A 23346-nucleotide genomic window follows, 5' to 3' on the forward strand; every position below is an offset into this window, starting at 1 on the left:
AAATAAGTTTCTTTTTTCAGTGACTATATTTACAGCAACTAGGTACATTCCTGAGAATGTAACTTGTAACTGCAACTACCAACTTTGCTGCTTTAGTTAGCCTTACGACGTAACTAATTAGGTTTAAAAGTGGTTCCATATTTTCCGACGCATCAGTGCAAACTTTTCTGAACGTCGTTTCGTACCTTCTTTAAAAAGTTACAGTGCGAAAGCTCCAATACTCGAACTACTTTTTAGTGTGGGAGGATATGCATCTGGATTGCACCGCTGAGAGCCTACTGACTATAACTTCGAAAAGAACTAATGCATAGGTGCAACAAGCACATGATGTAATTGCGATTCGATGGTTTATGTTGAAATAACGGTTTTTCAGAGTTCCACATTTACTCGAATTTCCTTTCTTGAAAGGTGAATGGTTATGGTTACATGGTTATAATTATAGCTAGCGGTATAGTTACATTTTCTGAAAAATGTAACTATATAACACAGTTAAGTCTTCCCAAGCATGTAACCGTAGCGTAGTTGCTCTTCAAGGTAACTTAATTACGACTATTATAACGTGATATTTACGTTCACACTCTTAAAAATGAACTTCACCACATAGCACGTACCTAGCCAACCATCACCCCGAATGACAACGTTCTCGCCCTAGATTTGTTGAAAACGGGAGGAGGAGCCTATTTTGTGCGCATTATGCACGGCACAAAATAGGCTCCTCCTCCCGTTTTCAACAAATCAGGGGCGATAACGTTGTCATTCGGGATGGTGGTTGGCTAGGAGCGTGCTATGTGGCGAAGTTCATTTTTAAGAGGCCGACAACGGCAAGCCCTTTCAACACCACCACCACCACCATCATTTTTAAGAGTTCAGTTGCGTGCGGGCCTTGCTTTTTCAATTCATACTCGCAATAATAACAACATTAACCCAACTACATAACATTTACTCTACTACATTGTTAAGTCTGAAGAAACGCCTTCGACAACAGTATATAGCACGTACCGCCTAAACGACCATTACCACCCCAGCCTTTCTGACGTTCCGCATCTGGACACTGAAGAATCGCCACACCAAAGCCATCCCGACAGCCATCGATATATCGTCGATAACATCTCCTGCAGCCCCGTCTTCTGTGTACAAACAAATTGCGTTTGTAGGATGCTATTACCGTCTCCAACCGGTACCAAGTACGCGAGTGGTTCCCGCTGCACGTTGGCATAATAAAGCAGCAACTTCTCCGGGTGCAAATATGAAGACCCTCCCCTGAGGCAATGCATGCAGCTAGGTAAGAAGATGATCGCTGTCTTCCTGGGTCGGCTCGCTCGATGACCTCCCACCGTTTGAATGGCATTCCACTTTAGGCCATCACGGTAACAGGCATCGTAAGCACCACGTGCTGTGTGTAGACGAGGTATATGTATACGTTGATCATGTGTGCATGCGTTTGTTTCAGCGCAGTTCGTATAGGGAGTGTTTGTACATCCTAAGAACACGAAAAAAAAAAAGAAAAGAAAACGTACGATAAAGGAAGCTATCAAAGCAAGATTATCACTGTGATGTCATCCGCTTGAAAGAAACAGGGCGATTGGCTTATCATGTTTTTCGGAACTGTAATCGTGAACATGCACCTTCCGATATGTTAATATTCGCTATATAATGTTCTCTGTGGTGTCCGATGACTGAAGAAATCTCATTCGTGGTGCGATTTACTTGATCACGTGGATTGGAGGACGGACTCTACCGGATTAGCAGGCTAGTATACAGGGTGTCCTAAACGTGTCATTGAATTGTAGTAAAAAAACTACACCACCTAGAGTCATGCGGTCAATGGCATTTGTTTTTACTGGGTTTTTGCCAACTCCTCATGTGAATGTCGTGTAACGTAAGTTTAATTATGTAAATTTTTGCGAGCTTGCCTAGTAAAGGTCACTTTTTTACCTCACCAATGTGAAGAGGGTGTCTAATTTAGTCAAATTAGTGATAATTGACAGGGATATTCAGGAGCTATCCCATCGGAAAAAATAGCCGAACATCATGCTCTACGGAGGTCGCACAGAATAGCGCACGATGAATTTTTCAGCGCAATCTTTGTCAGTCCAACGAAAGGAGGTTGGCAACCCAGCCCTCCCGACATCGCAGAAGGAGATAAAACAGGCACGGCTTATCACGTCCGACTTTCGCTGGGATAACGCTTTCCCTCTCCCAATTTTAGGAACTGTTACTTTTTCTACTATCAATCTGTCTTCGGCTGGCTTCGGAACCTCCTTTCGTCGCAGTGAGAGCGATTGCGCTCAAAAAGTCATCGCGCGTTATGGTCCGGTGCCCCAAAAAGCATGATATTCGGCTATTTTTTCCGATGGGATAGCTCGTGAATATCACTGCCAATTATCATGAATTTGAGTGAATTCGGCACGCTCTTCATATTGGTGGGGTAAAAAAGTGACCTTCCCTTGGCAACTTTCTGAGTTCAGTTCGCAAATATTTACATAATTAAGCTTGGAGTACATAACATTCGCATTAGGAGGTGGCAAAAACCTAATAAGAACAAATGCTGTTGACCGCATGATTCTAGGTGGCGTAGTTTTTATTATAATTCAATGACACGTTTTCTGGGACACCCTGTAGACTATACTTCTGGACAAGTTAATTCCTACACGCCAACTATACGTCCACCAATCTAAAGACGTCCGTGATTGGTTCAGGCGGCCGCATGACGCTTCTGAGTGACAACGCTTCTGACCCGGGTTCGAATCCGAGCGCTGGCTGTGTGTTTTCCCTGGGTTTTCCTCACGCCTTAAGATAAATGTCGGCACAGTTCCTTGTGAAGTCTGCCTAGTACGCACGAACCATCCTGCGTTAGTAATGGCCTGAGCGTGGCCCACTGCGGCAAGCAGTCCCGTCACCACAACCAGTAACAATTAACGCAGTGCGCCCGCGTGCTTCAAGGTGTTGCTTGCACGCTAAACATGTTGCGAAAACATTCGTCGGAGATGACGTATACTTAGAAGCACATTTGTATGCTTTTTAAAGAAGAGCGCGTAAAATATTTGCGTTAATCAAACATGTGAATTAATTGCGGCTTTTCTGTATGTCTGGCGTCCGCCATCTTCTCGCCTCACTCTCAACATGCGGACTGCATTCTCCGTTGGCGTAGTAGATATACCTCTGTGACCAGGCTAGAACGCTAGTATATGGACTAGTATACGCTGCTAGGAAATATGCCTGGCTAGGGCTCCTCTAATAACAACAACAATAACAGATAAATACATAAATCGTGACTAATAACGTGATTCACACCTGGAGAGCGGTACCTTACCCCATGCGCTACATCGGATGTGAGATATGAGAATGAAGTTAAAGGAGCTATGTACAAGTCGTTCATGAAACAATTGAGCTGTTTTCTCCTCGCTGATAAAGATGGAAAGGAAGGGGAAGAAAGATGCACCGATGGTCATTGGGATACAGAGCATGATACAAGAGCGTGTGGAGCAAACCGGTAGACACCAGGAACTGCATGGAGATTACAAGACCTCGACAGTGTTGCACAAGGTTCTGATATGGGCCTATTGATGGGCCAGGTTGTACGTCTGCCTGCTAGCAGTATAGTCAACTGAGCACAGAGTATAAGCCGCCTCTAAGTTTCGTATATAGAGCTCAGATTCTATCAGGACATGTTCAATGTTCACCACGACGCCACATTTGGAGCACAGGACTGTTGTCACAGTATCTGGTTCGGTACTTGAATTGTGGAGTGAAGGCTATACACTGAGACAAAGTCTGTGCAGGAGGGACGCAGTACAACAACTAGATCGCCTCTGTGATGTGCATGTGATTCATAATAACATTTCATGTAGCATGCTTAAGATCTATTTTTACTAAGCTGTAACATAATCAATGCGGCAATTCTTCGAATATTTACATTAATATCGCCTAACAATACTAAATTAAACTGATCAGAGTAGATTAACTGTATTCTACGCAGCTCGAGATACTGCCTGTCTTGTATACTTGACTCGCGCGACATCTGCCATGCGTAATCCTTTATCGAGTTGTCCCTTGAGACAAGACGCGACACGAGTTCAATAAGGTTGACGGAATATCTCGTAAACGGCGATATTACCTCAAATAATGGCTCTTCTCTAAGCGTTTCTGTCACGCATAAAGTGCTTCCTGTTAATATTCCAGGGCACCTCCTTCCTCATTTTGCCCGAAAATCACCACAGTCTCGGGACGTGATGAGCGGGAATAGGAAGATGTAGAGAAACGAAGCAAAGTCACGTCTTGTCCGCATTGTCTCCGAGGCGATATTCACTTCCTGAACCTAAAACTCGAGCATCGTCCTTTCGAGTTTCCATTGTAACAAACCCCATCGTTCTTTCCACCGTTCGTCCGTGGCTATACACGTCGCTATATACCTTGATCCCATTTGTGAGCTCTCCCTTCTTTTGATGTTCGTGCAGTGTTGATGCTCTGTCATTTCGGACGGTCCTTGAACGAGAAAAGGCACCATCACAGGAGCACGACATGGCCATTACGTAAGGCCTTCTCCCCCATTGTGACCGGCCCGCTAGCTGCATATGGAGCAGAGCAATAATACGAAGTATTGAGATGTCGACAACCTTGTGCCCGTCCACGTGATATGACGCGGAAGAGGAAAAAACTGCGGGAGATGGTAGACGTTTAAAGACGATACCTTAAAACGGTGGCTATATTAATTTCAGACTATAGAGACTATAGCAGTGGTATTTTGCGCGTAGCTAGCTGTCACTGCACGGCTCGTATAGTGCAAGGTAGTGGTTAATTGCATAGACGGTGTGCCGCTCTCAATTTATTATTATCTTCTATTCCGTGTTACCGCCACGAAGCAACTGTAGCTATGTGCGCCATCCAGATGTGGACATATGGAGATAGGACAGCAGGGAGGTGTGGGGGACAGGAGGGTTAGTATGCGTCCTGGGCCGACTTCGAGGGCAACTCTGTCGATTATAAGAATGGAAAGTCTTCCAAAGAACAGAGAAAACCTCTACAGCACCACCGGTGGCCTGAGGTATGTACCACTAACCACTCGGCCATGGCGCTGGTTAAGTGTCTCAGTGTAGTAACGAAGGGAGGGGGGGGAATACTATAACCGATATAAATAGTGACAGAAAAGAAGCCCTCGGTATGGCCAACGAAACTAAAAAATCGTCACAAAGTCCGTTCTACGATGTCCAAGACTATATAAGGGCGCATATTTGGAACCGTCTAGAACAATACTGATTATACTATACAGTCAGTTAGCTACAGTTGGTAACATCAGCTTGTCATTGCTTTGAACGCAGTACTCGCTCTAACTATATGCAGCATTGTCACTTTTATCTGGAATAACGTTTTCGACTGTGTAAAAAACGATGTTCCAGGATTATGCATACTGCACTCTAAATACTGAACTTTACTGCGTAGCCCGCTTTGCACCAACCATTGCCACGAATGATAGGGTTATCGCTTCTGATTCGAAGAAACAGGGGGGGCGTACGCCTTTTTTGTCAATTTGGATACACGATAATTGACACAGAAAGGCGGACGCTCTCCTCGAATCAGAAGCGATAACCCTGTCATTCATGGCAATGGTTGGAGCAGAGCGTGCTATGCGGTGAAGTTCAGTTTTTAGAGCGTGTCTAAACAAATACTCTTAAAAACAGCCAAAGTGTGTGAAACCACAAGCCAAGTTAATCCAAAACTTTTTCCGTACAACAAAGCCGAATGTCTTTTTTTTTTCAATACCAATATGTACGTGGTGTATAAACATGAAAAAAGATAGAAGAAATTATCATATATGCGGGTTTCCACACTGCATATCTCACCTGGTCTTCGGAGGCGAAGCGGTCGTGCATGGACGGCGCTCACTGTCGAAATCATGACGCCGATGATAATCACAACCGAAGAAGAAAACTCCAAAGCATCTGCTCACATCACATGCAACGCGACAGTCTGCACGGAGCTCGCACTGCAGTTGCACAAACAGAAGACAGACCTCCGTTGACAGGTGACGTTCAAACCAGTTTCCTATGACCGATGTCTCTTTTAAAACGGAAATCCGATGGGAAATACGTTTTCACAAACGCTTCCTTTTTCGATGTCGAGAATTCGTCGAAGAGAAAGCACAATTTCGACTCGTTTCCGAAGGAAAGAAAGATTGAAATCAGCTACAAACAGAAGACCGTTGAATGACCTTTTTCGTTATCCCACGTAATCCCACATGTGCTGCCCCTCACAACACTTCACCAAACTTCACGAACCGTTAACCGAAAGCACTCCAACTTCGCTGCGCAGAGCTCGAACATGTCGCCGGACAACCACTTGTTGAATGTCCTCATCCGGAGAACGGCGGTGGACCATATAGGATGACGTCACGTTCGTAAACCAATCACCACCAGCCGCCTTGCGATCTGTCAGCGTAATAGCTACAGGGGAGGCGAAAATACGGGCTTAATTCATGGTTTTGAACGCGCGCTTCGGATGAAACGGTTGTAGGTGTCCTTGAGACGTCTGCGACGACTATGCCGTGCAGAATAAGGCAGCCGTCTTGAAAGAACTATAAGCAGTTCAAGGAGAAACACGTATGTTTTACACCGTGTACTTAACTGTCACGATGAGTCAAGGAAAAGACACGGGCAAAAAATGCAAAGTGCCTAAGAATGAAGCTACTTTCGGCTCTAGTGTCTACCTTCCATCGGGATAGACCTGCGATCGAGAACGCCGTGGGGTTTTTCAAAAGGCGGAATCGTCTTTAAATTGAAATCATTATTTCAGAATACGTTCCTGAGTTAAGTACGACTCCAAGAAGGAGTTCTTGCTGAACGCAGCGTGGCAATGAAAAGACAAGAAACGATATTTGAGAAAAGGTCTCACGGGCAAGCTCGCAGACGCTTGTAGAATATGGTGAAGACAAGGTAGCCCAAAGGAGACCTATCCGGAACGAGATTATCCGGAACGATAATCCTGATCTCACAAGATAGGATCGGCAGACCGAATTTCACGCTGTGCCCATCACGAACACTAGACCTGGGGCAGTGGCGACTCGTCGCACATCCAACGGTGTCACTCATCGGTCAACGAGGCGGACACTGCATTCAACAACCTGCTGGAAAAAAAGACGCGCGCGCAGCACCGATGCACGTGTTCTAATACTCCCATGCGTCTGGAATATGTCCAGGAAACTCGCAGCATCCGACCGTTGTTGAACGTACTACCAGTAGAGGAGTAAGTGGAGAGAATAAAAACGAGTAAAGGAAAGGGTACTGTCCCCTCCCTCGCGCTCTCTCATATAGCGGCAACTTGGCCTTGCTCCTCGGATTGGAGGAAAGAATATACTACCAGCAGGCTTCTGTGCTGTGTGTCTACATCACCGCTTCTCCGACTTTGTAATGTGGAGAAGATGTTACGGGTGGACTCTACAAGGCCAAGGTTGCTGGTTATTTTTCTTATATGGACGTTGTGCAAGGGCGTGCGTTTTACACGCATTGATAGCGTTACAAAGGCTGGAAAAAGAAATTGAGTAAAATGTGATGCAGATGGTGGATGAAATTTCACGTTTCGCCACGGCAAGCACGAAAAACGTTCTCTCACTCTGCTTTTTTCTTGTGTATGTCTTAGCCCCGTCTAACGTGACCGGAGGCAGAGAGGCCGTTGTTGCATGGGCCACAAGCAACAGCAGACGATACGTTAGACGAAACAGACACTGACGTCGAAACAACCGTCTGCAGCTCAAGGCACAACCGTCTCCAGTCGCATAGCCGCACTTGAAAGGTCCATTTTCCCCGTGAGTTGCATTTTTGAGGCGTTGGAAGCGATGAAGGTGTATCAAAATCCAATGAGCAAAAGACATGAATGGGCTGAATGATCGCAAAATCACATGAATACACTCTTAAAAATGGTGATGGCGATGGTGAAAGGGCTTCACCGCATATCACGCTCCTACACTCTTAGAAATGAACTTCACCGCATAGCACGCTCCTAGCCAACTATAATCTCGAATGATATCGTTATCTTCCCTGATTTGCTGAAAACGGGAGGCGTACGCCTTTTTTGTGACAATTATGAACCGCATAAGTGTCACAAAAAAGACGTACGCCCCCCGTTTCCAACAAATCAGGGGAAAGAACGATGTCATTCAAAATGGCGGTTGGCTAGGTGCGTGCTATGCGGTGAAGTTCATTTTACGTCCTCTTCCCCCGAAGGTTCTTAGGCAGAACGACTTACAAATACTCGCAACCTCGTGTGTTTTCTTCAAGAAACGTGCCAACGCAAAGACTACTCTATAGTGCACCTCTCACCTACAGTGCACCTCCGTTCCTTCAGTATCGTTCATCCTTTTTTTTATTTTATTTTTTTCTAGTCGTGACGATGCTCACTTGAGTGCGGCCAACAACGTCAAGCTACTTCGAACCCCCACCCTCCCTCCCTCATTTTTAAGAGTGTAGGCTGAAAGATCGGATTGGTGCGGAGAGACATTTAAGCTTGTAGCCCACAATTTACTTGGCAATAGTTTTTTGTTTTATATACAGAAGGCACCGCGCTCGTGTCCTGTAAGACTGGTATAGTCCGCCGATGGTGCTTGCTTTTATACGAAGATCGTCATAACGTCAACAGCAAACAGATAAAAAAACACTCAGGAAAAGGCAACACAAATTGCGCTTGTTTAACGGACATGACTTTTAAGCACGTCTTTTGCACGAATCGCTGTACAAATTCTCTTGTGAACTCTCCGTCCAGATCAGAGTCATTGGGCGCACAAAACGAAAACCAGCGGCATAGTCGAGGAGGTGTGATCAAATGGCACCGCCTAGTATGCAGCCTCAGATTTTGCCTCCTCAGATTCTCAGGCAGACGTTTCAGGTGGATGTTGCCACGGTTGCCCCTGAAGTCTGCCCACGCCGCATACCAAAACTCTCTCTTCTACCGTCCTTTCTGCATCACTCACAGACGTAATCGCTTCGCTGTGCTGAACGGAAGTAAAAAGGCTTTGAAGCTGTTAGCAAATATTGTCACCATACAATCTGCGAACGCGTCAAAGTCGCTCTGAGACAAAGGAAAATGAGGAGGCTTTCGGCTTTTCGCCGATACGAAGACAATGCGTCTTCGGGTTCAGTTTGAAGTGAATCTCCATAATCATTCAACCATCGCGTTTGTTTCCTCGGTTAATTGCATGCGTGAAGCTCTCAGCGAATTGGTTGCCTATACTGATGGGGTCTTTACCTTGAGCAGGTTGAAGGAAATAGAATACGTGGCCCATCCAAACACGTTTGAAGTCCTTGCGAGTCCGCGGAATGAGTGCATGGTCGTTCACGTTCGAGAAACAATAAATGAACGTATAGGATTCTGGTGGGCAACTACGCTGAACTGCAATTTTCGAAGCACTCTAGCAGCGTGCAGTGTTTCAGTACGAATGCAATATGCAAACATAAACAGACTTGGGGCGCAATTACAGCTTCTACTACCCTATATTGCAATTACTCCCCATTGTAGTCCCCAGACCATAAAATTTGCTCTCCATATCACTGCAAATAATCCCTAAACTTCGCGTGAACTTCCGAAAAGAACCAATGGAACTAAAAAGATGGTTGTGGTAATGGTCCCCCAAATGGCTAAGATTACTCTCTCTTTTTTTTTATGTGTGAGTGTAAGAAGACGAAAAGAAAAAAGTGATTTTAATACTAGTAATAATCGTAAGCAGACTTACAGGTAAGGTGATTTTAATACTTTTGAAGACTATAGATGCATTGCCAAAACCGTTAGCTCTCTCAGGACTAAATCCATATAGGACTATACGTGGATGTCACCCGGTGGAGACTGCACGTTAACAATAGAACTTCACCGCATAGCACGTTCTTAGGCAACCACCATCCCGAAAGATATCGTTATGCCCCCTGACTGGGGTGGAGGGATATATTTATTAGAACAGAGAACAAAAAGAGGAAGAAAGGTCAGCCAAACGGGACGTCGGCTTGCTATTCCGAAGAAAATAAATCAATAAAGAGAAAAGAAAAGAATTAGGAACTAAAGGATAAACTAACAAAAGATGAAAGAAGGATGAGATAGATTAAAGACAAATAAGATATAAAAAAAAGAGTAGAGAAATCTGTGAGAGGTGATGGGGGGGGGGGGCACTGAACTGACGAATGAGATGACAAGACTTATGTTCACAGGCTGTTCATGAGACCTGTGCAACTAAGGAACGTCAAAATTGCTTTGGTAACAGACCGCTGAGTGGGATGTCATACTGGAGCTAGTCTGTGCACCGCAGCTCGAGTACACTCTTAAAAATGAACTTCACCGCATAGCACGCTCCTAGCCAACCATCATCTCGAATGATATCGTTATCTGCCCTGATTTGTTGAAAACGGGAGGCGTACGCCTGTTTTGTGACACTTATGCTGTTCATAATTGTCACAAAAAAGGTGTACGCCTCCAGTTTTCAACAAATCAGGGCAGATAACGATATCATTCGAGATGATGGTTGGCTAGGAGCGTGCTATGCGGTGAAGTTCATTTCTAAGAGTTTAAGCGTTGTCCGAGCGTGCCTCGAGGGGTGTCGAGTCTGCGCGTCTCATTGGTTAGAAACTTGAGGCGTACGCCATTTTGTGACACTTGTGTAGTTATGATAATTGTCACAAAAGTGGCGTACGCCCCGCGCTTTTCACAAATCGGGAGTGACAATGGTAATAAATAGAACGTGTTAATAGACCGTCGCGAACGCCACCGTGACGCTACAGTATATCTGCCGGAACCAATGACAGCCTGCGTGACTTAGAATCTTATCAGTTGACTGGGTTCGGTAGACACCGTACTTCAGAAACCACGTTGTCAATAGCCTGCTAATACCCTAGTCAGACGTTAACCAAACCTAAGTCCGTTAGCGGAACGGTCGCCTCTTTTGTGGCAATTATGAACTGCATAATTGTAACAGACAAGGTGTACGCCTCCCATTTTCAACAAATCAGGGCAGAGAATTATGTCGTTCGAAATTATGGTTGGACTATAGGTGAAGTAACGGCCGTTCTGCTAACGACCTTAGGTTTGCCATCTGACTACACTATTAAAAATGAACTTCGCCGCATATCACACTCCTCCGCGTGCTATGCGATGAAGTTCATTTTTAAGAGTGTAGGGTATAACACTCACAACAGTGCTAAAACAGATCTTCATCACATAGCACGCTCCTATCCCAACACCGTTCCGACACACACACACGCGCACATAAAGAAATGATGATGAAATGGGGCTGATGCCGGCCAGCAGGCTTTGCGCTGCCCCAGTGCCAATTCTAGAGAAATAAAGATGATGGTGGATTATGCAGTTCAGTTGATGAAAGCATTCCGAATGATATCATTCAGTGTCCCAAATATCAGGCGGCGCCTGTCTCCAGATTGGCGCCTCCTCCTGCCAGATTGGCGCGTCCTCCCATTTTCAACCAATCAGGACACAGAATGATATCGTTCGGTACGATGGTTGGCTAGGAACGTATACTATGTCGTGAATTTCTGTTTTAACAGTATATTCCGTGCAATGGTTGGCCTTTAGAGTGCTACGTGGTGAAGAGTGTGCGTTTCGAGTTGTGTCCCCTCCGATATATTTACTCAATGAAAATAAAATAAAAATTGAATTGAATCATCAATGTGCACAACTGAGAATACTTTGACTTCGAATTAAGCCGATATATTAAAATTATAAAATCTTTCAACACGTATACGACATAATTTGTCAAGAAAGAACGACAATTTATTACACTTTTGGTAGAAAATCGCTTAGCTATACCGACCACTTCCATTAAATTCCTGCCGAGCGCATATTTACGTAGACTATTGCACTGAGGGGACCATTTGCGAAGCTAGGAATTAAATTAGAGGGTCACGTGGGGATAAAACGGGGTATAATGGCAAGCTAAGGGACCAGAAGCTGTAACCACTCCTGTTTCCTTTTTCTTAGAGAGTGGAATGTACAAGTCGTTGTGTCAGGTGAAATTGTTGCGGATGGTGCACTGACAGAAAACATACAGTAGGTGGCTTGGCGAAATAGGAGAGTTACAGGGTGAGTCTCAAGGTGTCTTAGAAAGTTCAACAAAGACCCACAGAAATCAGAAGACATCACAGTCGGTGGTAGGATTGCAGTTCGCGTCATACTCAACGTGGAGTACCACGCGTTGTTTCGAACCGTTAAGCCACACATTCGAAACGTTCACACAAGTTCATAAGTTTTCGACCTCACAAAAAATATGCAGCCGCGCGCTATCACTTCCTATATCGACTGATCGATTTCACTCTGAGCGGCACGTTTCAAACTGGTACAGGGACGAGAACCGGCACAGCCTAGTTTACGCAATACGTATTCACTACAGGTTTCCTAGTGGCAGTTATATACTATCAGCCAATTTCCGGCACCTCGATGTACAAGCCAGGAATCGTTAGCATGTGCTTCGCAGGTTCTTTGCGTTAATCCTCGCGAGGTCGTTCTTGCATGCTAATCATCGCGGTATAAGTTTCGAACACGCCACGTAACAACCCATATACAAGAAACACAAAAATAAACATAAAAAAATCACAAAGGAGCGTAATACAGGAAGTGAAGGTCGGATTATACTTTTCCTTCGCAGGAAAGAAAACAAATATGAAGGAAGTATGGATAAAATATGCTAAGCGATGCCCGCGCGGAGCTGAGAGAGAAATTAACGAAAATTAGAGGCGCAACGAGTCTGGTGAAAGTCGTGAGGGAGAGTCACGATTATCGAGCCTCATCAAAGGGAGAAGAGGAAAACAGTGTTAGGGTCGTGGATATGCACCTGTAGAGGGAGCAAAGAGAAGTCAAGGTCGGATGCATGTGCGGCAAATGTCAGTGGTAAATACTGATTGCACGCAATGAAACAGGTGAAATGCGCCTGGTCACCGGCTTGTGTGTTCAGACTTGCGGCATGAACGGCAATTGCGCCGATATCTTTTTATCAATTGAAAACAACGTGTAACCATGTATAGTGCAAAAGGTTGGGTCGCCGATGGAAATGGAAGAGCACAGTCCTGACGTAAGGGAACCAAATGGTTTGAACACAAAAACACATAGTACGTGAAAATGAACTCGGTGACACAGATGAACGTTCAAGACGAACTTGAATATGAATCTGAACAAATATTCGGATGAAGACATATATGCGAAACCATATCCAGTTTTATGTACTTATGCATGGTTGCTCCGCAACTTTACGAAATATCACCCACGCAGGTCATTTGTGTAACTGTATGTAATTGAAATGAAACTGCTGCGAGTGAAATAGAATTGGATACGTGATTATAATTGCAAATTAGGAAAATTTAGGCTGTCGCAGAATTAGTTACTAATAATTACTTGCACTTGTGCGTCCAGCGTACGTCAAGCATCTAGAGTGGGCAGGTTCTCTGTAGTAGCCGCGTAATAAGTTCTCCCTAAAGAAACAACAATTACTTGAGCAAACTTGCAAATAAATATGTGCGCGTGTTTCCATATGTTTACAAAGGACCAGCATGCCCCACGCCGCAGAAACGAACGTGTACATACTTATATTTTTCTTCCGTTATCCATTTACCCTTCCACCCACTTTGACACTTAAAACAGCACTGTGCAGCTAAGACCCGCTCTTAGTATAGAAGGAGTACGTTCAACCCGCTTACGCAAACAACCCGAAAGTCACGGAAATTCGTCAACATATTCCAGCCCGTTTCACGCCTACCGCAGCACAACATGCGCTTCCGCGCCATAAACAATGTGCGGACACGAAGTGGCAAGCCGGCGTTTCCATACACGTACACACAGACCACAGCCGCATTCATTTACAAAATGCCGTGCAGGGTTCACGCACACGTCAACATAAGTGTATTATGTATTTTCCGCACTGGAGAAACCAAAACATTCCTGTTTCTGCATGGTTTCTCTCTACCCTACCCAGTAAGCCTAACGTAGAAGCAAGCCAGCCCTAGCTTGGCTAACATCTCTATAAACACATAATGAAGAAGAAGAAGAAGCTGCAGATGAAGAAGAAAAATGAGGGTGGTGGTAAAAGGGGTCGCCGTTGTCGGCCTCACAGACGTGGCCAACGTCACGACTGACGCCCTGGAGAATGTGCGTCCTGGGCCGACTTCGAAAGGAACTGCGCCGACATATGCCTGAAGGCGTCTATAAGGAAACCCCAGGAAAAACCCCAGACAGCACAGCTGACACCGGGATTCGAACACGGATACCTCCCAGTCTCGACGTGACATGGCCAGCAGGCTAACCACTGAGCCACGCGAGCAGGCAAACACCGTATTGCGATACATTGTCGACAAGGAGGACAGAAACAGGTATTCGTCTGTGCAAACATCTAAAGCCGTCCTGAATTAGCATCCTCATTATTGTCCTCAAAAAGCTTGTTGCACGGCAAGACGAAGACAATCCGCCGTTTTTTCCACGTCTATCAGAGGTTTTGCGTGATTCATCACATTTGCAGACGTGTCTATTGTTGAAGACAGAAAGAGCCAACCCTCTTTTGGAAGCTCGACGTTTCCCATGCGCCCGGGGACGGCAAATGGTTCGCCACATCCGTATAGCGCAAGAAAAACAATCTCCAAAACTAAGCCTAACGTGGCCGCTTCCACACATACACAAGCAGTTCGCATTGTCGCACGAATGAATGCGGCTTTTCTACGTCTGCGTCAAAAACTTCGCAACTAAGCCTAACGTGGGAGCTTCCAATATTTTACACGCTTCCCCGCGCAAATAACCGCTGCTCTTGTTTTCGAAGCACCTGCTTCGTATACTGCTGCAAATCCTACACGGACGGAAAGCGGACGTGCCGTTCTCATGAGACGGGTTCAAAGTGGAGACTCTGCGCATTTTTCTGTCTCGATTTCCGCTGTTTGACTTTGGGGTGAGCCAGAGTATACATGGAGTTGAGAGGAACGTAAACACAGGTGGTTTGTGGTGTAAGTAAGAGAGATGACGTGTAAGCATGTATGCACCCAGCAGGTGGGGGGGGGGGGGGCGGAGAGGGCGTTTCTAAGAGGGGAGGCAGAAGGGAACGAAGTTGTTCCAGGTGGCGCGGCAGGTCTGTTCCTCCGGTTACGACCGCGATTAGCTTGAGTGGCAGTTGCGGTTGTTGTGGGTGCTGCGGTTTGCTCAGGTGCTTTGAGACTATGTTTCACAAGAGAAATACGCTATAGAGCGCAACAAGTGAGCCGTCGTGTGTAACGATATTATGTTTCGCTGAGTTCTCTCAAGCCAAGGGACGGCCATGTTACAAATTTTCCTTTGTCGTAACTGAAATGGTGGAGGGTGGGAGGGGGTGTGATATGCCCACGCGGACTCACAAATGTACAGACACAGTTGTTGCGGACACAAAGACTGGTGTATGAATTATACACCGTGTTATAGTTTACATGGATCAGTTTTCTTAAATTGACCCTTTGCCTGTGTCTCCTCAATGAACCCTGACTAACCCCTCCGCTATGAGGTTCCGCTGCGACTCTTACTCAGGAAAAGACCATAAATTCTGCTCCTACACTATCAGGTTCGAGGAATTTACTACCCTATATCAGGGAGCATGCTTGCCACACGCTGCGAATGGTTCCCCTACTGTTTAACGAGCCCGGTTTTAGAGAATAAGGTCTCAGAGAAAAGGTTACACTTTAGCGAATTACGTTTCAGCGAAAGAAAGGCTGGTTTTATCGAACTATATATTTTAGACAACACCGTCTTCGCGAATGAAGTTTAGGTTTCCATTTCAACATATAGTGATAGAAAAAGCAGTCAGCGTTCGGCTATAGCATAAAGATTGTGTGATTGCGGGTTTGTTTTTGTATTTGTCATAGATTTAATCGCATTATCAGCTCGCAGAAGGGTACCGATATTTCGTAGAGAATGTGTGCTTTCTTTACGTTAGTACGCGAATATTTTCCGACAAGCTTCGTTCAAAAGCATTTATTTCACATGAGCCAGGCTGCGCCACTCCGATCATACTATTAAAACTGTGTTGCCATGCCTCCACGTGACCTGTCCCTCGCGGCTGGCCAGCCACCCAAGCCCATATGATTTTTTTTTTCTGTTCCCTCAATCTCAGTATGGATATCCATATGATGCCTTTGTTTACTTTGTGTTGTAATTCAGCACTTTTAGTCGATACATAGTTTTTAAAAAATAGACGCGTTACTTATACTGGACGCGACTTTTGTATTTGTATTCACAGCTGAGGGTCCTAAAATATGAGTCCAAAATTAAGCTTCCGAAGGGAAGCTTTCATTAGTTTTCACTAATCAGCTTCATTAATTAATGAAGACGTACACGTATTGCGATAACAAACTTGGCGGTGATATCAAACCTCTCAGGCAGAGCCAGAAAAAAAATAATAAAAAATAACGAATTTACGAAGTTCCTCTTGTGCGGCGCGTTTTTCTTAGTAAGGCTTCCGTCCGGAAGCTTAATTTTGATTTCATATTTGAAGGCCCCTCAGATGGGAATACAAATACGCTAGACGCGCGGGAAATAAATTAGCGCGTCTATATTGAAAAGGACTCACCCTCTATGTATATACTGTTTGTGTATACCATTTCCCTCGCTGAACAAATACTGCAGCGCCTTCCAGACAATACCCAGCATACATGGTTTTGAAACAGCCACCACCCCCTTTCTCCGCGAAAATAAACGAAGAAAAATGGGCTGGTGGCACGTATCACGTGTCAAGCCGAATCGTACAGCGAACGTGGAAAACTGGGAAAAGTTGGGGAAAATCGTATGGCACATCCCTCTACTTCGGAAACGCAAGTACCTTGTGCAAGCTACCCCAACAACACCGAACATCCTCTGGATGTGCGAACAATGTCCTAGCGGGTTTGTACGTCCGATGGATATTACTAAGATATCCATCGGACGTGCAAATCCGTTAGGACGTTATTCGTACATCCATAGGATATATATATATATATATATATATATCGGTGTTGTTGGGGATATTAACGTCACAGCGAAACCGACTTTTTCACTTTAACACCCCTCTCTTTAAGAAGACGGTACCAGCTACTATACAGCATCTGCTTCCTCGTATGATCAGCATACGACTTTTAAGAACCCCATAAACATGTATACGTTCTCGCGTGTCTAAAAAGAGAAAGAAAGAAAAACGAAACCAAAGCTAACGCCATGTTTAGGTCACTCCCTAAAAACGTCATTATCTGAACATACTTTCGCTCAAACGCAACGCGTCGTTATTTCCCTAAAACGTTACGCTCGAAAACGTGGCTCTCAAAGAAGAATCCTCTAATACGAGGTTCGCTCAAAAACGAGGCTCGCTTAAACGGATGGGCTCCAGCTTCAAATGACCAATGGGATACGAATCAGATTTATAAGATTCCACAACTTGGTATTTGCAAGCCATTAACACCCACCACCAGAATATTAGGGGGACGAAGTGGACTAAAAAGAAAGAAAGAAAGAAAAGAAACCTAAGTAACATATTATCTTTAAACAACAAAAGAGGATGTACCATGATGAGCGACGCCCCACAAAACAACCAGGGTTCCGGTTCCTCAGGTTCAAGGATAAGCTACCCTGTTGAAGTTTACATCCGTTATAGCTTACCTACTAATACTAAATTCTTCAACCTTGTAAAACGGAACTCGAGAAAGCAAACAACACTTGACACGAATATAACCTATTCCAGAGCAACCCTTTACAGAACCGTTCCAGCAGGTCAAGACATCTTCAAACAATCGAGGGGAGTCTCCGGAACCAGAAGAAACGAACAAAATCCCCATCACTTCCTGATTTGCTATACACCTGTCCTCCATTCGTCCACCACATCATCTCCATTACCGGATGCCTGACTTCTCTCATATAAAATAGCATAGACATAGAAGAAAACATATAATGGAGACTGACGCCGAACACAAAGGGCGTCGGATGGAATGGCACGGACTCCCGTATCTTTAACACCGCCCTGCCAACGTTGCATTCAACCTTGGTTGTCTTTGACGCTCAAGAGCAGCGGTTCTTGAACAATGTGCGCAAAATGTACGCGCGGACACGCCCTTAGGTTAAACATCGGTGAGTCTGAAGGGTGAGAAGCCTCAACGGAAGAGAATGGATTTAAAAAAAAAAAGTAAAGAACGGTCATGTTTGAGCAACCGAGCGCGAAGGAACAGGAAGGCTATATAGGTATATGCGTCAGCGCGATTGCGTTTTACTTTGTAATATCCTAGTTTTGTTGTTCTACACTGGAGTTCTACACTGGAGCCTCTTGGAATCACTGTATAAACAACAATATAGATTGAACAATGCTATAGACGTCGATCTTCAACTTAGGAATCGTAACAGAAAGCGAAAAGGTGCTCCTATCGAAAGAGGGGAAACTTTGCTTCGATAATAAATTCGATCAAGAATCTAGCGAAAGAAACAGCAAAGCAAAAAAAGAAGAACAAAAAAAAAAAAAAAAACATCAGCGACAAGTGCAAGAAATATGCCGGGCGTCTCATTTAAATCGAGCTAAATATTTCGCGAACGGTTGCACCAATCGAGGAACTTTCTTTTTTATAATCTGAATGAGAGCCTCCCACTCATTCACACGGTGCGCAGCTCGTAGATGATATCAGACAGATACTTGTAAAAAAGAAAGTTCTTGGGTTGGTGCACCCGTTCGCGAATTATTTAGCCAAGGGATTTAACTGAGACACCCTGTATATGTGTATATGAAAAAGAAAAGAAGAGGAAGAAAATGAAAGGAAAGGTGGTGGTCTCAGTAGGTCATTACTGTGATTGCGATGCTCACTGGTTTTCTCTGCAATTAAGAGAGTTACTAAAGAAGAGAGTCGACTTTTTCTGGACGTATTTGAAAACTTACGTATGCATTCTGGTTTATCCAGTGATCTCGACGTATACAACAATTAGCATGGTGGAAACAACCAAGAAATAGTGAAATTTTATTCATCCCGGTGTACAATATGCAATGCATAGAATAGGCGTCTTTTAATTCATAACACTGGTTCGCTTTAGCCATCAAAAGCCAAGATGTGGAGGTGCTAGCTGACTCTATGTGGGAACGACAGCCATTAATAATTAATGCTTCCGTGAACTGCAAGTTTTTCGGTTAAGGTGAGAAGCAGCGAATGTCACAGAAAGCTGGGGCGGCGTGATAAAACAGAATGGCGTGGGATACTGAAGAAGAATTATTACCTGACGATATCACTCCTCGGGATAAACTCGTTCTTCTATCGTCGCTTCACCGTTTGCTCGGGTCCTTGACCGGTTTCGAACACGCAAGCTGAGCATTAGTCATCGCTTTTTCATTGCAACCTATTCTAAACTAATCTTCGTTAATTAATTCAAGATTTTCCAGACAAGCCTTTTCTTCCAGATAAAGTAGCATATGCGCGGGCAAGCTGGTGGACTAGTTCCATGACGATGAAAGCCTGAACTCCTTTTCTATGTACCGTTACCTAGTTACTCGTCTCTGGGGGCAGTTATGTATATACAGTGGCGTAGCCAGACCTCCAAGGTGGGGGGGGGGGGGGGCTCGCTACGAAAACTCCCCCCCCCCCCCCCACTGCTGATCCTGTGTCCACAACACACACAAACTTGTGCACACTGCAAGCTGAGGATTAAGAAAAGGAACGAAAATAGTTTATTTAGACGTTCACAGTACGATTACATGTATAGGCTGTCATAATCAATGAGGTGGTGTCACGAGATTGGAAGTATTGGAAAAGCTCATACTTCGAAAACCATTCAAGAGTGCTTCTTAGATAGACGCCATGAACTGCAAGAACTTTCGGGATCGTCACACTGGTCCCCCCCACGCACGCACATATATTATGTTCTCGGATTTGCACGATTTGTGTGGGTCGGTCCGTGGCAGGTAGGGGGGGCTCGAGCCCCCCCCAGCCCCCCCCCCCCCCCCCGTAGCTACGCCACTGTGTATATATTACAATGTCTGTGTGCATACATCGTCTTTGCAGGTTTGAGCTCAAGTGTGTTACATCTCGGTTGTTGAGTGCTGTCGTGCCCAAGCTCCAAAGCTTTCATCGTCATGCTGCTCTTTCAGCAGCGGTACTCAATGAAAACATTCGAATTCTTCAATAGGGAACGCTTCTCAGTAAGGTGAAACAACATCCGTTTGTCATAATTCAACCGCTTCCGTACGCGACAACAAGTACAAGTTCTGCCAACGGAATCCTTTGAGCAGACGGCATCCGTTTTGAGAAACTATATATTTTCAAACACACATTTCCTTTGCGCAACTCCCCCTGCCACCAATGCAGATGCCGATTCCGACGAATCATCTTCAACCCTTCACCGCCCCCAAGTAAAGCGAAATCAAGGCCAAACGGCTTTTCAGTCATGCCAAGGACGCGCTAACGGACGGCGTACGCAATTTATAAGTTAGCTACGGTAGCCAAGCCGCGAACTTTCGCAAGCGCGGCTTCTTCGGCTTTGCTTATACCCTGTTTACGTGGTAATGTCGTAATGAGTACAATGTCATTCGTACTTCTGCTTACTTTTTCGGATGCTTGCTGATCCTATGGCTACCGATTCGAACCAGGCCGAGGACAAGAGGAACTTGATGGCATGGAACGAATGGTTTAGGTACGAATGCTAATACTTCGCTGCACGTTAAAGAAACCTCAGCTGGTTTGTGGCGTTTTCTTGCAGAGTGATCTGTCAGGCGGTATGACGTCATCTTCCTCGAAGAGGGGAACATGCGTCCGGGGCAGACTTCATATAGGGGATTGCTGCGGCACTTGCCTTGGAGCGGTTGGGGAAAACCCAGGAAGAACACCCAGACAATACAGCAGCAGAAAGTAGCGCTTCCGGTCAGGAGATCCAACGAGTCAAGAGATCCATCGAGTCAGGAGATCCATCCGGTCACGTGACAGGCGAGTCAAAAGACCCAAACAGTCAAGAGTTCCAACCCGATCAAGAGATCCATCGAGTCAGGACATTCAACAGGTCACGTGACAGGCGAGTCATGAGATCCGACTAGTCAAAGCGTCATACTGATCAGGATCCCGAAAGAAAAGAGAGTCGATCCCTTACCATGTTCATTGCAGAACGATTGCGCTCTACATAGCATTAAGTTAGGAAGTAATATGCCCTGTAACAGTGAAGAGGTTTCGGTGTTTTCTCTCTTCTTACCACACACGCACACAAAAAAGTAAGCGAGAAAATCTTGAGGTTGAGCTGTAGGTTACGGCGGCGAGACCCCGCAGACAGCGGAAAGGAGAACAAGAGAGCACAGCTGGTGTAGAGGGTGTCAGACTTCGGACATAACACTAATCGTGTGTTCACACGAGCGACACTCCCACCCCTACCCACCCGCGGAATATTCTAGTGAAAGAAAAAGTAAAAACTGCTCGCGGGGCACAGATTTCCAAGTGGATTGAAGCGGGGTAGTTGGTTGAAGTACATACCTGAATGGAACCGCATCAAGGGAAGCGGACAGCTGGGTTAAGACATAAAAGACAGGAGACCTGCAGACTCGCAACTAGCAGAAGTTTAATGGAAGGAAGCAGGAAACATTAGTTTCCTTAACTCAGCTTGAAAGAGATTGCCTTCCTGATTACACGAGGGATGTGTGTGTTCAGATTACAGTGGGAATGCCTTTTGTTATTGCTCCATGTATTATTACTGTGCTGCAATTGATTGGTTGCTCTATGCACTGATATAATTGTTTCCTTCCACTAAATTTCTGCTAGTTGCGAGTCTGCAGGTCTCCTGTCGTTTATGTTTTAACCTACCTGTTAAAATTCCGTGTCCGTGTCCCTTGCTGCAGTTCCACTCAAGTATGCACAAGTTTCGCCGCATGTTAAACTCGTCGCACGCTGTCGCAGTCGCACGCTGCCGGAATATCGGAAGTGTCGTACTCCCAACGTCACCGAGATACTTCGCAGATGACACACCGTCCACGTCATTTCCTGTCGTCTGCTACGGAATATCTTGTGGTTGAGCCGCAACAGAGAGGAGTGTACGAAAATACGTGACGTTGAGCGCTCGCGCATAGGTCGCAGCAGAAAGCTGTGACGCTTCTCGAATCTTCCGCTGGAGTATTGCGAAAAATGTCCCTCGTTTAGAGTACACGGTAATGTGCATGATGTGAAATTGTGATGTCGTGGTGACGAATTCACGAATGTTTGACACAGGACATGAAGAAGAAGAAGAGCAACAGGCGGTGTCTTGCGCTGATGATGACGATATGCGGAAATAACGCCTTCACATTTCAGCACGCGCCGCACCATGTTTAACGACCCTTGTGCAGAACCCACTTGACTGCAAGCCGCGGACTGCAGGGAGCGCCACCTACGAGTTCATGGTCGTCTCTTTCTTCTTTATTTGCGTGTCTTGTCGGCTTCAGTTCTTCTTTTCAGCGGGATGACAGAGTCAACCCTTTGATGGGCGGATGCTTCCGTCGCAGAAGGGTGACTCGGCTCGGTATGACGGAATCATCAGCAAACGGATGCACATCTGTAGGCGGGCAAATTACCCTTTGTGTAGTTTATTTTAGCTGGGGAAGGGCTACGACTTATGCAGGGGTGACATTACACATGTAAGCGTGTAACGTGGAGAGAGAGAGGTCATTTGAAGAGCTGGAGAGAGAGAGAGATGACAACGCGGCATGGGCACACACACACGCACACATAAAGAGATGATGATGAGATGGGGCTGATGCCGGCGGCATGGACAAAACTTGTAGGTCGTGCGCGAAACAGGTACATGCTTTTTCGGCTGATACATAATTGTCAATATACATAATTGTCAAAAATAACAAAGTACTCATATAGCAATAGGAGACAAGCAAAAAGACGTGAATGTCTCGAATCGAACTGCGGACCTTTTGTATCAAAGTCCGTTACTTTACTTCTCGACAAAGGGGTGCGTTCTGTATTAAACTCGCGACCTCAACCGTGCACAATGGGGATTATTTCGGAGTCGGAGGCCAACGGCGTGATAAGGACGACGAGCGTGGCGCTATCTTAGAATCGGGAAAATCGTGAATCGGAGTTGCTCCCCGACTGGTATCGCCTCTTAAGAACTACGCGTTCGCATTGGTTAGTAGATTTACATGCACGTAGCCGTTCTCCAATTTTTGCCGTTACAGAATACACCTTTCCGTTCACGTGATAGATAAAGTACATCTACGAAAGTTAAAATTTGACGCATTTGCGTCCTCTCAGTGTTAGCGCCGCGAGCACCTGTGGCTATGAGCGGCGTACAGACGTGGACAGATGGAGAGAGGACAGCAGGAAGGAGTGGGGGCATCTGCATCACTGCTTTCATGTTTTGTCTTTACCTACAGTTAGTGCCCTTCTATCTGCCGATCATAAG

General features: G+C 45.4%; 1 protein-coding gene across 13 annotated transcripts in view; it reads right to left on the reverse strand.

Moving 5' to 3' along the window:
- The window catches only part of LOC135391779 (neuron navigator 3-like), a 340328-nt gene that overhangs the window by 96202 nt on the left and 220780 nt on the right, over nt 1-23346 (reverse strand). Inside the window, exon 1 of one of the 13 annotated variants that reach the window (XM_064622223.1) lies at nt 5841-7167. The exons of the other annotated variants lie outside the window; for them this stretch is intronic. Within the exon in view, the coding sequence (XP_064478293.1) occupies nt 5841-5895 (55 nt within the window). The 5' untranslated portion in view covers nt 5896-7167. Of the gene's footprint in view, nt 1-5840; nt 7168-23346 lie in introns of those variants that run through there. 13 annotated transcript variants of the gene reach the window in all.

Source organism: Ornithodoros turicata, chromosome 4 (genome assembly GCF_037126465.1).
Source record: "Ornithodoros turicata isolate Travis chromosome 4, ASM3712646v1, whole genome shotgun sequence".
NCBI classification, from domain to species: Eukaryota; Metazoa; Arthropoda; class Arachnida; order Ixodida; family Argasidae; genus Ornithodoros; species Ornithodoros turicata.